Here is a 16,531-nt window from a genome sequence, read left to right as displayed (position 1 = left end):
TTTTACATTAGCATGAATTTTCTGAATGGTATGAAGTCTGATAGTCAAATGTCTGTAATTATTTTTTAACTTCAGTCTGTATGATTTGCCACTAATTTGCCAGAAAACCACAGTTTGATGAAAAATGGACCAACAATATGAGGCAAAAATCTGGATATTCTGTGAAAGTCTGTACGTTGAAAGGTAGCCCACCCCACCCCTGATTGACAGCATTCTGGTGGTCTAGTTTAGTTATAAATCTTTTCATGGTTCGGTTGCTTCCATACAGGTGTCCCATAAGTCTGGGCTGGTTCGCAAAGACCTTTATATGAAACTACAACAGTGTCTAATTTAGCAACACTGGTATGCAGCACTTTTATTTTGGCACAGTTTACTCTCTTATTCTATAAATGCATGTAATCAGATTGATCACTAACTATTAAAATCTTACAGACTTCCCCTCTTCTTCACTATTTATGATAATCAGTTCTTAGAACATTCCCATAAAGATCCTCCCAAGAAAAGGACTGTGGCACATACAAAAAATATGTCATGCATGGCTGTTCTGCTGAACACGGTAGCAGTACCAGTGGTCCAACATGAATCACGACATTCAAGTGCCATTAGTCTTTTTTAAACTAGTATCTGGTTACATTCTATCATTGGCTTATATTCATAACAGAACATGGGTAGAACCAATACCATTATTCGATGTAGTGCATGTTACTGCATTACCTTATGTTCATTTTCAGCATCATAGCTTGTCTGTACTGTAGAGTATAAACACATACAGTCTATAGTGCTATCTTATTCATTCTTGTATTATGTGTCAGTGACTTCCATAATATATATGAGTCATTCCTGGTAGGAATAATAATAAGCAAAGTTGTTCCACAGATTTACAGAAAATTGTTAGTCATAGCTTCCCATTTTCTAAAAGTATTAACTATTTACCTTTCAATTGTCCACCGCCTGACTAGTTTGGAGAGGTTCTTCCTTATCAATTGATATGTCACTGTACCTGGTATAATAATCATGTTTTTCTGAAGATGAGGCAAATGTTTCACTACTGTTTTGCAGGGCCACTTGGTATTTTTTTGTGGGACATGTAGCTGGATTTTCTGTGATCCAAGTTATACCTCTGATTACTGTGGTTCATCATTCCATTTTAGGGCTGAATGCACACAAAGAGGTACAGACCCTCCACTGAATGCAGTATATTGTACGCGGAACTGTTTTTTAAACTAGACACTAAAGCCCCCAGTGGAAACTGCTGCAAATTCAACCTTACCATATATAGGTCATTGTCAATGAAGAATATTGATGTCCTTTTTCTGCTATTTCAAAAATCATTAACATCAATGGAAAATATATAAAAAACAACTTACCTGCTTTAATTTCTTCTTCTTGACCACCTTTGTTCCCATGTTCTTGTTCTCCTTTTTCTGCTTGTTCTTTGGCATCCCGGAAGGCCAGAAGACACAGTCCAATGATGATATAATGGGTCACAGCCATAGTTTAGTTTTTCCTCAAGAGTGTCTGTTTCGGAGTATTTGAAAATACATTAGAAACCTGAAGTACCACAAATCTTTTTACGCAGTTCAAAATTAACTTGTTATTGTTTGTTACCATGGTTAATAAGAAAGACATGCATGTAGTCAAAGAAAGCATTCTATGGTGCTTTTGGATGGTCTTTCATTGTTTCTTTGATGACAATGCATCTGACATGATGTTTGATATTACCAAAGCATGCACAGTACATCCTTAGTTACTGTGTTTGCAGAAAAACCTCAGGATAACTTTCAGAGGCAAAACAAAAATATAGATATGACCTAGGAGCATTATATTGAATTCAAGTAAAGCAAACTAATTAACAGATCGCATTAATGAAGGAAAAATTGTGATTCAAATGTAAATGCAAATCATGGCTCTGAGTGCGATGACTGTCTAATGCTGGTGTATGTTGTTCAGTTCTTACCCTGCCACACACAGCAGCAAGAGGTGCTTTTATTACCACAGATGTACAGATGCCCTTTGTATGCTGGCCAGTGAGACTCTGTTTATCATTTAGAACATATGACACGAGGGATCATTCTTGTATTAACTAGATATTAAGCTAAATGTTTTGTTCTTTCAGTATATGAAGTAGTAACTTTGTTTAGAATATATGTTATATTAACAGTGTTAATGGAAATGGTGGGAGGATGGCCTAATGGCTAAGGTGTTTATCTTGCAGACACAAGGTGCAAGATTTGATTCTCACATGAGGTAATTGGCTAGGCTTAAAATGGCTCACGAGGTTAGTTAGCCTAGTACTGATCTATGAACCTATGGAATAAGAGGTCATAGCAAATATACTTCATATTTTCACCATCCTGAATTAGCTAAATTTATTGGCTCTATGTACATCTGCTCATGGAGCTTGCTACTCAACTCTCCCCTCTAAAATGTCACCATGACCTTCCCAAAAAACAAATATAGTAAAAAAAAAATAGTATTTATATCATGGTGTTTGGTATTAATGGTACTGCATCTACACGTGGTCATAAATAAATGATCTCATGTCATTCAAGGAAGGCCTTGTTGCTTTGGCTGATGTTCCAAACCTTACCATTCAGTTCAGTTACTCTACAACAGTTTAAATTCAGTCTTTGCATTTTTTAAGTAGCAGATAAAGAGTATATGAGGTTTGGCAACAAACTAAGTTGTTCAGGGACAGCTTCAAGATGAGTTACATTGATAGTAGTGGGAGTTAGGTGGGCTGGGGAGATGAAAGGGTTAAGTAGAGGGAGGAATGATTGGGAGGAAATGAGGTAAGGCTGGGGAGGAGCTTAAGGGGTTTAGACAAGTGTAGCTGGGCAAGTAATCACATTTTGGCATGAACTTGCTAAGGCAAGGTACGCCCATGATGACTTGTAGGTATTCCAGTAGGAAAGGTAGGCCTCGGAGTAGGTGGTGTTGTTTGTGTGTATATGTGTTATGTGTGCATATGAGTGTAGGGTGTGTGTAGCAAAAGTATCTGTAGGCTATAATATGTAGCAGCCAATTTGTCAGCCACAACAGTTTTAACTCTGCCATTTAACTCTACTTCAGAATGAGTCTTGAGTATTTGAGACTGTCTACATAAGGAAATTCACATTTTCTTCATCTTATAAATGTTATAGTTTTCTGCTTTTCTGTTATCACTCCTAACACCTAGGTTTTAAAATGTCGCACTAGTTCATGTATGACAGAATCGCTAAAGTCTAAAATGTATATTAATATCAGCATCCTTCATAGCAAGGTACACCAAGGCTATTAGCTGTTTGTGTGAGCTTGGGGGGGTTGAGGCAGTGATTTTCACAGGTCATTTCGGTTTCCTTGTCGGGTGGGACTTCAGGCTTGGTCATTCAGGCTCTTGTTGTCATTGTTCAACCCTGTCCAGTGACATGGATGTTGGTTCGCGGGCTTGCGGCGGGTGTCTTTGCAGCGTATGCATGGTTGTACATTAATATCAGCATTCTTCATAACTAGGTACCCCGAGGGTATTAGCCATTTGTGCGAGCTTAGGGGGTTGAGGCGGTGATTTTCGCAGGTTGTTTCGGTTTCCTTGTCAGGTGGGACTTCTGGTCTGGCCATTCAGGCTCTTGTTGTTGTTCGTTCCCTGTCCAGCTACATGGATGTTGGTTTGCGGGCTTGTGGCGGGCATCTTTGCAGCGCATGCACAGTTGTGACCATTGACCGTTTTGTTTCGTGTTCGGCTGCATGACAGGTTGGATTTTGCTTTGGTCTCTGGGGGTCTGGGGGTGGAGATCAGCCGGTTGCACTGGGACATGGGCGGATGTGTGGGTGAGGTATTTTTGGGCCTCCTCTTGTCTGAGTGGTTTGTGAGTGTTATGTCAGGGAGAATGGTGTTGCATGGCACTGTAAGTACCCTGAATGTCATGTATCTGTATAGCTGCACAAATTATGGCTGCTGGCATTCGTGACTGCAAAAAAGCCTTACATAAGGACATGCATTATTTTGCAAGTGTGTTGTTTTAATTAAACTTGACTGGATTATGGTAGTGATAGACAGAGTTCACTATTTTGTAGTCAGACATAGCTGGATGGACAGTTCATAAAGACCTGTACATCTACTTATGTGTATCATTGCCAGAAGAAACACACAGTCTTTCTACTGGTATCATTACTTGTGGCATTTAACTTCGGGCAGAGGCTTGCCCTTATCTTAAATTATTTTGGAATATGTTACCATGTTATTAACTGCATAAACAGAAATAATTACTTAAATTATCATTTGCCACTAGTTCAGATGGAGCTAAAGTGCATATATAAATAATATAATAGTATCCTTGAAGGGATAGACTCTACTCATGAGTGTTTGAAGTAAAAATATCTTTTGTATAGAATATGTGAGAGATTTAACTTGCCGGAATGCTTCAGCAGACTGCATATTTTCAAATAACTATTTTTGAAGTTTCTAGTTAATTAAGAGTTTGTTTATTACCTAAGAGGTATTTGCAGTTAAAAAGCAAAACCTAGATTATGAATTATTTGCATGTATTCCCATGGACTGAATATTTAGAAGATTGGTCGGAGCGCAACATTTGCCTGCAGGTAAGGTGGAGGTTGGGTGATGGTGATTGGGAGTGCAGTACTGTGGCTGTTTTGCTTTGTGATATTTTCGCAGGCTGCCAGGCACTTGCGAGTAACAGGGTCTTGTGTCTTTCGCATGTGTTGATCAGTTTGGGTAGAGGCCGTGGGCCTGTAGTGGTGGTTGCTGATGCAGAACCTTGACTGGCCTGGGATGTGGTGCTTATTGGTGTGGTCGAATTTCCTGGAGTTTGGTCGCCCTGATGTGGATGAGAAATGTTATTTTCATTGTTGGCAACATTTGTTATCTATCCTGACAGCATTTAATACTAATGTTGGAAAGGTTAAGGTAAATGTACATATCCATTTGTACAGAACATTTCTTTCTTACTTGGAACTGATGCATGATTTTACATAGTCTTACGACAGCCTTTTTCATTGGCAAACTGCACATTTCATGACATTTACAGACATTTTATTAGTTTTACAGTCTTGTTTGGTTTGTAGGTTTTACTGAGTTGCTTGTTTCTAATTGCTAGTCTAACAGTTTTTTACTATTTATATGACTATTGTGGACTATATGATTCTCATTTTGTTGTTTGACTTGTGTTTGGTAATTATCTTGGAGTCATTGATGGGTGTTGGGAAGCAGCACGGTGGTGCCTCTTTGCATCATGCTTATTTCTGGTGAGGGGAGTCGGTGATTATGGCAGCAGGTGAGTTTCAGAGTTCATCTTTCGTGATGTCATATATGCGAGCTCTGGATTGGAGGTCCTAGCAACCTTGATAGGATAGCAACAAGATGGTGGTTGGTTTTCTTTTCGTGGGCTTGGTGGTGCATATTCACTGAATAATGGAGAATGGGGTTCAGGTTGCCTATCCTTCAGAAAATGCATGCTGGCACAGAAGCTGTTATTGGAGCAACTTTAGGCAAGGATAGTGAGGTTATTTACTGTTTTGTGGTACTGAGGGGCTCCCGTGACTGTTGCACTCCTCAAGCTGGTTGGGATTTTGAACATTGGGGAAAGGATGAAGGATTACTGTCATAGTTTGGTCGGTTCTTATATCATTTTGGCTTATGGTAAATCTTTGCAGAATTAAGTCACTGACAATGATAGACCTTCAATCAGGAAGTACATAACGTAGGATCATAAGAAGTTATTAGGCTATTGGCCCTGAGGCCCTTATAAGCCTAGCCAAGAGTTTTGACCATGTTTAGACAAGTCAACACTCAAAGCCTCTGTCTAGCAGGGACACAGGTGGAATCCAAGGTGTCCCCCCACTGATTGGCAGAGTTACTTTGCAAAGAAAGGAGTACAAGGGGTTGCACTTTCTTTTGTGGTTGGAGGCTGCGGGCCAAGGTAGCGGCTGTGCAGTGAGTGAGCAAGATAGGACCCAGTCAACTCTGGCCTTTGTCATTCAGACATTTTGGCTGTGTGTGTGCTAAGAATTTACAGTTTTTCTTTTCTTTTACAGGTGGAGTACTGCAGATGGGGCATCGGTCAGTGACCTGAAGGAGTTTGGTTCGAATGGAGATGGAGGGTGTCGCAGTGTGGCTATCCTGTTGGTTAGAGCGGTGTTCTGCAGGAAGAGGTTTTGGAAGGTGACGTATTCTGCTGTGTTGGTGTGCTGCGCTGGAGTGTTTCTGTTGCAGGAGTAAGCACTATGAGGTCATAGTTAATCTTACGTTGCGCTCATAATGGCGTATCATTGTTGGTTCATATAGGAGGTAGTGGGGGCACGTGAGGAGGAGGTATGTTGGGGCAGGGCAAAGCTGGGTAGGAATCGTTTCTGGGGAGTAGTACGGGGTACCACAGATGGGTTACAGTCAATTTCAGAGTAGGTATGACTTCTAGAGGCAGGTGGAGTTTTATGTGAGTAGGTAGGTATACAGGTATGTTGGGGGATGTTGGAGGAACTGGGGCTTTGTGGTTAAACAGAAGTGGAAAGTCTTAAGCAGGGCATGGTTTAGGGTTGCTGTTGGGAGTTTAGGGTACCTTTTTGTTAAAAAGACTAGATGCATTTGGAATAGGGACTTTGGGGATACGAATATTTAGTAGACTTAAAGTTTGGAGTTTTGTTGGGGGGGGGTGGAGAGTGTGTCCTAGGAAGACTACCTGTCAAGACTGCATGTGTGATCCAGCGTCAACAGCCATTGGGAGAGGTTTATGGCTTCTTTTCATTGCTCATACAAACGCTAGCTTAGATACAGTGTAGAGTCACCTGATTCTTGGTGGGAAATAATTCCTGTCATTGCTTGCAAGTTAAAGGTGAACACATGGGCAGAATGTGGTAGACATACTAATGGCATATTAACAGCTTTAATTGGGAAACTTAAGAAGGTTATATACAAAAAAAAAAGAAAAGAAAAGAAATGTGGAGGGAAGAGTAGAAGGGGAGGCCTAAGTCATAATCACATTGAAGAATGTTGATTTAGTGGGTATGGGGGTGGATACCCTTGATAGCATGCAGCTTAAGATGTTATTTGTTGCAGTGAATTTACAGTTTCTTTTCTTTTACAGATTCATGATGAAGGTGCTCACAGTGGACATTGTGCCGGTGGCTGGAGTGATGGGCAATGAAGTCATAAAGGACGTGTGCAGAGTCACAGTTGCATATCTGAATATGTTGGAGGCACAGAATTTGAGGTGAGATGATAAGAGTCTGCATTCCCCTGTGGCTGAAGGAGGTGGGTTGCGCAGGTGAGGCATGCTGCAGGAGGTGTTTGTGGAATTGGAAGGTGGAAGCATTTGGGGTCTGAAGGAGGGAGTTTGAAGAGTGATGGTTTTGACAGGATGGGTGTTACTGTTCTGACTGTATCGGTTGCAGAAGACGTTCTAGTCACTAGAGAGGTATAATGGGGCCACAGAGTGTGGTTAGAAGTGAACCATGGTTAGTGGTTTCTCGGACTGGATGTTTTGGTGGTACAGAGCGGTCAAGGGTAATCCTATAGTGAACCATGGTTAGTGGTTTCTTGGACTGGATGTTTTGGTGATACAGTGGGGTCAAGGGTAATCCTATTTTAGTTTCATTAAGGTGCACATTAATATTGTTAAAGTATGTTTCAGTGTGGTAGGTTAAGGCATGGGGTTGCTGATGGTGATCTATTGTAATTTACAGGTGATGGGTACACCAAATGATGTTTGGCTTAATCATTACCTTTATGGCAGGTAGTTAGTGAATTAGCTTGGGTAGTAGGTAGGGGGAACAGCCTGGCCAGGCTGGTTGGTGAAGAGAGAGAGGCTTGCCCTCTTCTGTTCCCCCTCTGGTGTCTGGATGCTCATTTCAAGGAATTGGGGGAAGGGAAAATAAGCAGCTGGAGGAAGCTTGCTGGATAGGTAAGCAAGCGGAGGTAAGGACACTGCTTATTTGGTTGGAAGGTAATTCAACGAATGGTGTATGAAGTGAGATGGGATGCTGCTTCATATGAGTAAGGTCATGCCGTCCTGAATTATTTGGTTGGATGGGCAGTTCAATAAATGGGATATGAAGTGAGTCTGGGACGTTGCTTCATAAGTAAAGTAAGTGAGCAAAGGTATGGATGCTGCTTACTGAACAGAATGAGTAGGTACGCTGTCCTGATTAACATTACAAGCATGTTTATGCTGTTTTTAGAACCAACTATACTATGTCCAATTGTAATTAATTTTGGTGACCAAAGCTATGTTATGGAAGTTTAATAAAGGTCATCAAATGTCATTCGGTGTGATGTGTTTATTGAAGGGGACCTGGACAAATGAGGTTTGGCAAAAAACTAAGTTGTCCAGGGACACCTCCAAAAGGGGTTAGATTGATAGTAGTGGTAGTTAAGTGGGCTGGGGAGATGAAAGGTTTAAGTAGAGGGAGGAATGATTGGGAGGAAATGAGGTAAGGAACTATACTATGTCCAATTGTAATTAATTTTGGTGACCGAAGCTATATTTTGGAAGTTTAAAAAAGGTTGTTAAAATGTCATTCGGTGTGATGTGTTTATTTAAGGGGACCTGGACAATTATATTTGTATGTCGGGTGAACTGAAGTGCATTATCTAATGTTATAATCATGTAAACGTGTAACTATGTTAAGGAATGCTGGCAAAGAGAAACATCTACAGAATGTTTCTGCTCAATGTTTTGCTAGCCTTTGACTTTGCAGTGTTCAAAGAAAAAATAAAGAAGAAAAAGAAAAACCTAAGCCCTCTGCTGTGTCTGTTGTAAGAACTATGCCTGACAGACCACAAAGCATGTGAAGTATGTTGTGGTTGTGTTGTAGCATAGAAAGGAATGCTGTGGTGTGCCCTCTAGTTTTGTTTACTCGCGCAGTAGTGCAGCGTGGGCATTCTTAAAGGATTTTGTAATGGAAGGTAAAGACATTAAATATTTAACAAAACTGCCTAAACAGCATGGAAACTTGCAGAATGCACACTTAAAGCTCTGTGCTAGTTAGTCATAACACAGTATTTAATTCCACACACAATTTCATACAATCGGCATTAATAGTGTTTACCTATATATATGTATGTGTAGGGCAGTTGATTTGGCAACAGTGAGAGAGAGACACACACAGAAATAAACTGCAGAAAATATGCACAAACACAAATATATATATATATATATATACAGATATATATATATATATATATATATATATATATATATATATACATATATATATATATATATATATATATATATATATATATATATATATATATATATATATATATATATATATATATATATATATATATATATATATATATATATATATATATATATATACATATACACATATATATATATATATATATATATATATATATATACATATATATATATATATATATATATATATATATGTATACATATATATATATATATATATATATATATATATATATATATGTATACATATATATATATATACATATATATATATATATATATATATATATGTATAGATGTATAACTGTAAATGTGTGCTTCTGTGTGTGTTTACATAAGACTGTGTTCACGTTATTTACATTATTTTCCTTGTTTCTCTGAGGTAGTATGGGTGATGTTTTAATAACAAATCCACCTGTTATCCATTTAGGGCACAGACACACACGCAAACACATACACATTTGCAAAACAGCAAACATTCTTAATGCAAAAAAATAAGTGCTTCAAATATAGTTAGCACACTTCCAGATGTGTGATGCTAATAATAGCAGTACATCTCAGAACAAATATTACTATGTGCTTAAATTCTCTCTCAGGAGACCAAGTGTCTGAATGAATCAAAAGGAGACAGATGCTCTAACTGTGTGTGACTTGCAGTGAGAAAGTTTTAATTTTGAAAATGCTTTTCAATGTGTTCTGACTTCTTGTTTCCACTATGTGATCAGCTTCTTCTGTTGGTTTGCTCTACTTTCCTTTTCGCCACTGTAAATATTGTTTTGTTTGTGAATATTGGTTCCCTGCACAGGCCTTCATTCGTTGTATTGCATTATATTTATGTTTCGACTGTATGCACTGTTGTCTTTACATCTTCCACCATCCCTCAGAATAGTTTCAATGATATCTATTCTATAGCAATGTGTTAGTCCTTTTTATCATTTTAAGGAACTAGTTGTTATAGGGACACAACACAGTATACAAGTTTCACAATAAACTGTAAGGAGATTTGAATTCTACTTGAACTGTACTGACTAGTACAGAAATGCAATCAGTAGTAGTGGGATTCATAAAATGATTCAAACTTCCTTTCCATTTGATAATTTTTTATATTGCCTTTCCCTATATCCTACATTTAAGCTAACATTGTAGGCTAACACAGAACCTCTTTTCATATTTAAGACTGGAAATCAAGTCATGAAACTAAGTATAGATAAACAGAGAAAAGCAGCACAGTCTGTGTGTTTGTAAACTGCTGGTTCTGGAATGAATGAATATTTTTGAGATCACAGGTATGCAAAGGTGGTAGTTAACATTCAAAATATATGGATTCCTATACTATGGTGCGTGTGTGATAGTTAATGTTTTTTCATTGCGTATTTATTAAAGTCACAATACTATTTATAAAGTGGTAAAAAATGTAAGGCAATGTGATTCTGCTGTAATGTAGAATGGTAACATGAACTGTATGGATGTTTTGTAAAAATAAGGAGGCACAATCCACTTTATATAAATGTAGTGAACCAGTTTACAAAAGCAGAAGTGAAACAACAGGAACAGTTCAGTGTTTAGTGTTTGTTCGTGTGGTATCAATTAGAGGTACGTATGAGTCAAGCATTGGAAAGTGAGAGATTCCTGTTTAATAAAATAAATCTGGATAGGAGACTATGGGGAGGGGGGGCAAATCTCTCTGCATAATATTTACATGATCTGATGCACAAGTGTGAATGGCGATATAGGTGGTACTTTTTTGTTACAGTGCAGAGTGCAGGGTAACATTTCTCCCTGGCATACCTTGGAGAACTCACTAATACATTTGTGGAGTTTGTTTATTTATCTTGACTGTCTGGCTGTGGTAGTCATCAAAGTTTTATACAAAGGTAAAGCTTAAATTCACAATTATGAACATGTAATAACTGAAAGGCAGCTATACTAGAGAAAATCTATCATCACATATTAGTAGATGACAAACTGACATACACAGTGAACTTTAAAATGTAATTTACAATTTTACATTTATGGGTAGGAGAAATATAAGAGTAGGTGTGGGAGTTTAGAGGAGAAAGCAGAGAGGAACAGAGGAATATTTAAGTAGCATGCATATTTGCTAGTTTGTACAGATATAAAGGAAATTGCAGTGAATTTGAGGTAGTGAGTATGAGCTGGGATTTTGCTAGACAGAAAAAATAAGTCAATGGGTGAGTAAAGACAGTAGAAGTGGCATTAAGGGCAAAGGAGTAGAAGACAGTAGGACTTTAAATTGAGAATTTGCTGTGTTGAGGTACATAGGGGCAATCTAGTTCTAACCCAGGAAGGTGCAAGAGCAGATGTAGGTGCTTCTCAAGTGTTTTAGCTAGTTTTTGATTCTGGATTGGTTGTTTATTGTCTGGTGTTAGTAGAGATAGAATTCCAAATTTTGGAGACATAATTTGAGCAGAGGGACAGATCACCAGAATTGTGGATTTATTTATGGTTAACAGAGATTTGTCATTGTGGAGTGCAGTGATCATACAAGGGTGTAAAGTTCCATTAAGGTTTATAGTGCAGGTCATTTATATGGTTTGTAGATTATATTATGAACAGTTGCTAAATGGATGACAGAGAAAGCGTGGAAGTCAGCCAAAGACTAGACAGTAGTGGGATTTTGCCGATTGGTTAGTGGCAATTTTAGCTATCTTATTATAGCTTTGTTCAATTTTTGTTAGTAGAGATGGAGGAAGGTTGGTGTAGATAGGGACAACATAAATTAGTTAAGATAAGAGCTATACAGAGGCCATTTTTTGTAATTGTTAGTTAAAAGGTGTTTGCTATGATACATGAATCTAATTTTTGTATGAGGTTTCTTGATAATTTACTGAAGGACCATTTTAAGCCTAGCCAACATCCTGAGGTTAGAATCAAACCATGTACTTCATATCTATGAGGTGAAGACCAAACCATGTACTTTATTTCTATGAGGTGAAGATCTTACTAGTTATTCCAAACCCACCTTGTATTTGAACATGAAACTTTAGGTGGTTATCTATGCTGACACTAAGTAGCTTTTGTGGGACAAGTTTCATGGGAGCTTGAGTTGATAAAGTAGTTATTTTTATTATAGATGCAGATTTGATGTGATAAGTAATAACTTGGTTTTCTGTGAGGATTGTTGAGACAGGTTTATATAGAAGAAAATGCATGCTGTGTCTCTTCCTAAAGTTCTGGGGGGGACTTAGCTGTGGTCATCAGTGTTGCATCATCACCATACTGAATGACAGTTATGTCATTAATTAATTTATAAAAATGTTAGAGTCTATGGGGCCAAGACTGAGCCTTGAGGCACTCCTGTTGATATGGGCAAAATGGGGATTGTCTTTTCTGCCATTCTGTGGTCTGTAGCCTGTTAGAGAGCTATCTATGGAATCAGGGGAGGGAGGGGGTGTCAAAGACTAGTGAAGATAGTCTATGGAGCAGAAGCTGATGGGATACAGTTCAAACATTAGTGTCAATGGCTCAACAGGTAGCAAAGTCAGCTTTGGTGCAGAAGGTTGTCAGTTCTATTCCCTCACTAGGAAGCTAGGTTATTTACATTACAATGCAGCTTGGATGAGACTTTAAACCAAGATCTCATTGACTTGGGCTGGTGGTAACTGAAGTGGATATAAAAGATCCCATGACAGCTATTAAAAGTAGTAGGGGAAGTTTCCCAATGACCAGGTCAAATTTCTCCTAGTGGTATAAATAGCACCTTGGGTCTTCCCTGAAAAGAGGTCATTAGCCTTTTGAGACTAATCCGGTCAACAATAATAAAGAAATAGATAAGTCACATTTAAATCATCAGGATAAGATTATTTTTGACAAAATAAATTACTTAAGTACAATTGAGCTCATAAATCCATTTACTCTATCTAAGAAAAGTCTTGATGATTTGCTTAGTATGTGGAATACTTTTGAGCACACATGCTGTGAACATTTACATCAGTGTAGACAAACTTTAATCATGCAATCTGAGACCTACTTTCTTCCCTTAGTGGAGCACAACATGTTCTAAATTATTGAAGGAAAAAAGGAAGATATTTAGTATATAGAAAAGATATGAGTGCTACAGCTAAAACAAGCTTATAATTTAGTTAATAGGAAATTGAAGAGTATGTTACTAAAAGCTAAATGCAGGTATGAAGAATGTGGTTTGTCTAACATGTCAGGAAATAAATTTTATTCTTATGTTCAGAATTTTAAAGGTGAAAAAAAATGAAGTGAGCCATATTTATGTATAATAAGTATTATATGAAATAGTACAATTGGATGAGGTGTTTAATAAACATTTTCTAGTGAGTGATTTCACAAATAGGGTCAATTTTTGGGTTAGGTATACCTTAGAGGATGAAACTGAATGTTTGTTTCTAGTTTGTATACTAAATAAAAATTACTTGGCCACATAAGACAGGACAGTTCTCCAAGTCCCGACAACTTACCAGGATGCTTTTGTGTCAGTTATGCTAAATATATTTCTGCATTTATTACATCCTTTAATAGGTTCATAGGTAGGTACTAGGCTATTGGCCCTTGGGCCTATATAAGCCTAGCCAAAGGTACCCTGGCTTTCGCCACCCAAGAAAATTATTTTCCTGTGCCACTATCGAGCAGAGCCACAGAAGTGATCCCCAGGGTGAATTTCCTATCTCCCATCCAATCATCACGATTTTTCTTGAACAGTGCTAATGAGGAGCTTTGTTTGATATAGATAGGTAGTTTGTTCCAGAGTATGGGAAGTCTCTGGGACAGGAATCTATCCCTCCAGCATGTTCTGTTTATTGTGGTGATGAGGTTTAGGTCCCTAGAGCGTGTAGCTCGTAAGGATTGGGATTTCTTTAAGTGGAGCATGTCTAAAAGCTCTGGGTTTGACATAGCTTTGTGTGTTAGGCAGAGATCGCCTCTGAGTAGGCGATATGCAACGGAGTAAAGCTGCAGTTTTTTGAGATGGTCTGCATAGGGCATCTCTTTGAGGCCGGTAATCCTCTTTGTGAAGTATTTCTGTGGCCTTTCCAGTTGTTGTAGATGTCTTGTGAGGTACATACCAAAAGCGGCATTGTACTCTATAATTGGTCTAATGAGTGAGTAGAGGGGAACAATGACCTCTTTTTTCCTGGATGAGAAACCTTTTGTGATGAGGTGTGCCACACAGAAGGATTTCCTGACTACTGTGGCGATGTGATTATCAAAGGAGAGACTAACGTCCACCTGTGTCCCAAGGTCTCTTATCACACTTTCAGTGTTAAGTAGACTACCACCAATGTGGTAGTTCATGGGTACTGAGTTTTTACCAAAAGGAATGACAATGCATTTTTTGGCATTGAGCTTGAGGCCATGGCTTTGACACCAGGCATCTGTCTCAGCAAGGCCCTTTTGCAGGATGTACACATCTTTTTGAGTTTTGATTATGGCTCCTAGTTTGCAGTCATCTGCGAACTTTGTTAGCCAAAGACCTTCTGTGTTGGCCTGTACTTCAGAGAAGTAGATACCAAACAGGAGAGGACCCAGGACTGAACCCTGTGGTACTCCACTTGTCACTGGTCTGAAGCTGGATTTGGAGTCTGCTTCTTTCACAGTGTGGGTTCTGTCAGTGAGCCAGATGGCAGCCCATCTTGTGACATAGGGATTTATACCTAATTTAGTGAGTTTATCTATAATTCCATTGTGGGGGATGGTGTCAAAAGCCTTGGTAAGATCTAGATAGGCTGTGTGAGCCACCTTACCCTCATCTATCACTTTGGTGACTGCTTCAAAGAAGTCTATCAGGTTTAGGAGACATGATCTGCCTTTTACAAACCCGAACTGGGTGGGGTCCTGAGTTTGGAGATTACCAATGTCATTGTTTAGAAGTTCCATGATGATACGCTCCATAGCCTTGCAGACCAGGCTCGTGGGGCAGTAGTTTCCAGGGTCTGTGGTGGCTCCCCCTTTGTGGAGTGGGATAACTGTCGCTGTGCGCCATTCAGTTGGCACATAGCCTGAGGTGAGGCTATGATTGAACATGGTACTTAGGTGGGGTGCCAGTTCGTTCTGTAGTTCATGTAGAACACAGCCTGGGATGTTGTCAGGTCCCATGGATGCTGTGTTCTTGGCTTTGGATAGTGTGTTTTTACCTGTGCAGCCATGATTACAGGAACTTTGCATTCTTCTGGTATAGAGATGGGCCTTTTAGGGGATGACAGAGGGGTAAAGTTAGCACTGAACCTATCTGCTAGGATGCTGGCAATATCCGTTGCTTCTGTATATTTAGTGCCATTATGCTGTAACTCAGAGCAGATCTGAGTGTTGCCATTGCGATTCTTGACATGGCTATAGAATGCTTTGTGGTTGTCTTTAGAGTCAGTGGCGATTTTGTTTTCATAACTAGCTTTGGAGGATTTCATGAGGGATCACAGCTTCTTACTGAAGCTGACCAGGGAGTTTCTCCAATCATGGGATTTTACTCTTTTTTGCAACAGCTTCTTTCTTCTGTTGTAGAGTTTGTTTATGGCAGGGGACCACCAGATTGGCTTCCTTTTTTTGGAGGATAGGATCTTGGTTCTGTTAGGAATTGCATGATCTATGCACTCATGTAAGTGCTTATAAAGTGCATTTGTGTAGGATTCAGCAGTCATACCTCTATTGTCCGTCAGCATGGGTGTCGTGAAGTTTGCCATTTCTGTCTTAAGAAGCGTGAAGTTGGCTTTGGAGAAATTTTTTACTGTGGTTTCCCTAATGGGGGGTGGGGGAGGGATGTGGATGTCTAGGGTGATTAGCTTATGGTCGGATCTGACCAACGAGGAATTGACCTCTGGTGTGGAGCACCAGTTGCCCATGTTGGTAATAACCAGGTCTAGGATACTGCTGGTTATTTCACGGTTATGTCCCTTTAAGTTGGAAGTATCCAAATTTTATACCTTCATGGTTATGTACCTTTAAGTTGAAAGTATGCAAATGCTATACCTATTCACAATAGTGGTTCAGTGAATAATATCTTCAGTTATAGGCGAATTAGTCTAACTCCCTTGGTGGGTAAGAGTTTTGAGAGATGTTTACTAACCATTTTGACTACTGATTTAATGTATTGTCTGTTAGATCTGCCTCAGCATGTTTTTACCTATAATAGATCAACATTTATTAATTTGACAACTTTTTATGATCCTGATTTGCTCTTAGTGCTAGGTTTATCTGCCGTTGTGGTATATATAGATCTTTTTACAGCTTTTGACAGTGATCCACATAATGTAATTATTTATGCAGTGCATGAAAAGCTGATAGAGCCATACATTATACAAACTGGCTGAGTGGGAGGAAGCAAGGAGTTGCAAGTACGAATGATCTGTATAACT

General features: G+C 38.9%; 1 protein-coding gene across 3 annotated transcripts in view; it reads right to left on the bottom strand.

Moving 5' to 3' along the window:
• The window catches only part of LOC122789412 (cystatin-2-like), a 240,861-nt gene that overhangs the window by 135,534 nt on the left and 88,796 nt on the right, over positions 1-16,531 (bottom strand). For all 3 annotated transcript variants that reach the window (XM_044056857.1, XM_044056847.1, XM_044056866.1), the window contains one exon: positions 1,368-1,518. In XM_044056857.1, the coding sequence (XP_043912792.1) occupies positions 1,368-1,494 (127 nt within the window). In that variant the 5' untranslated portion in view covers positions 1,495-1,518. The remainder of the gene's footprint in view (positions 1-1,367; positions 1,519-16,531) is intronic.

This window comes from Protopterus annectens, chromosome 1.part2 (assembly GCF_019279795.1).
Source record: "Protopterus annectens isolate FY-2018-M chromosome 1.part2, PAN1.0, whole genome shotgun sequence".
Classification (NCBI taxonomy): Eukaryota; Metazoa; Chordata; order Ceratodontiformes; family Protopteridae; genus Protopterus; species Protopterus annectens.
This window is presented reverse-complemented; position numbering and strand designations above follow the sequence as displayed.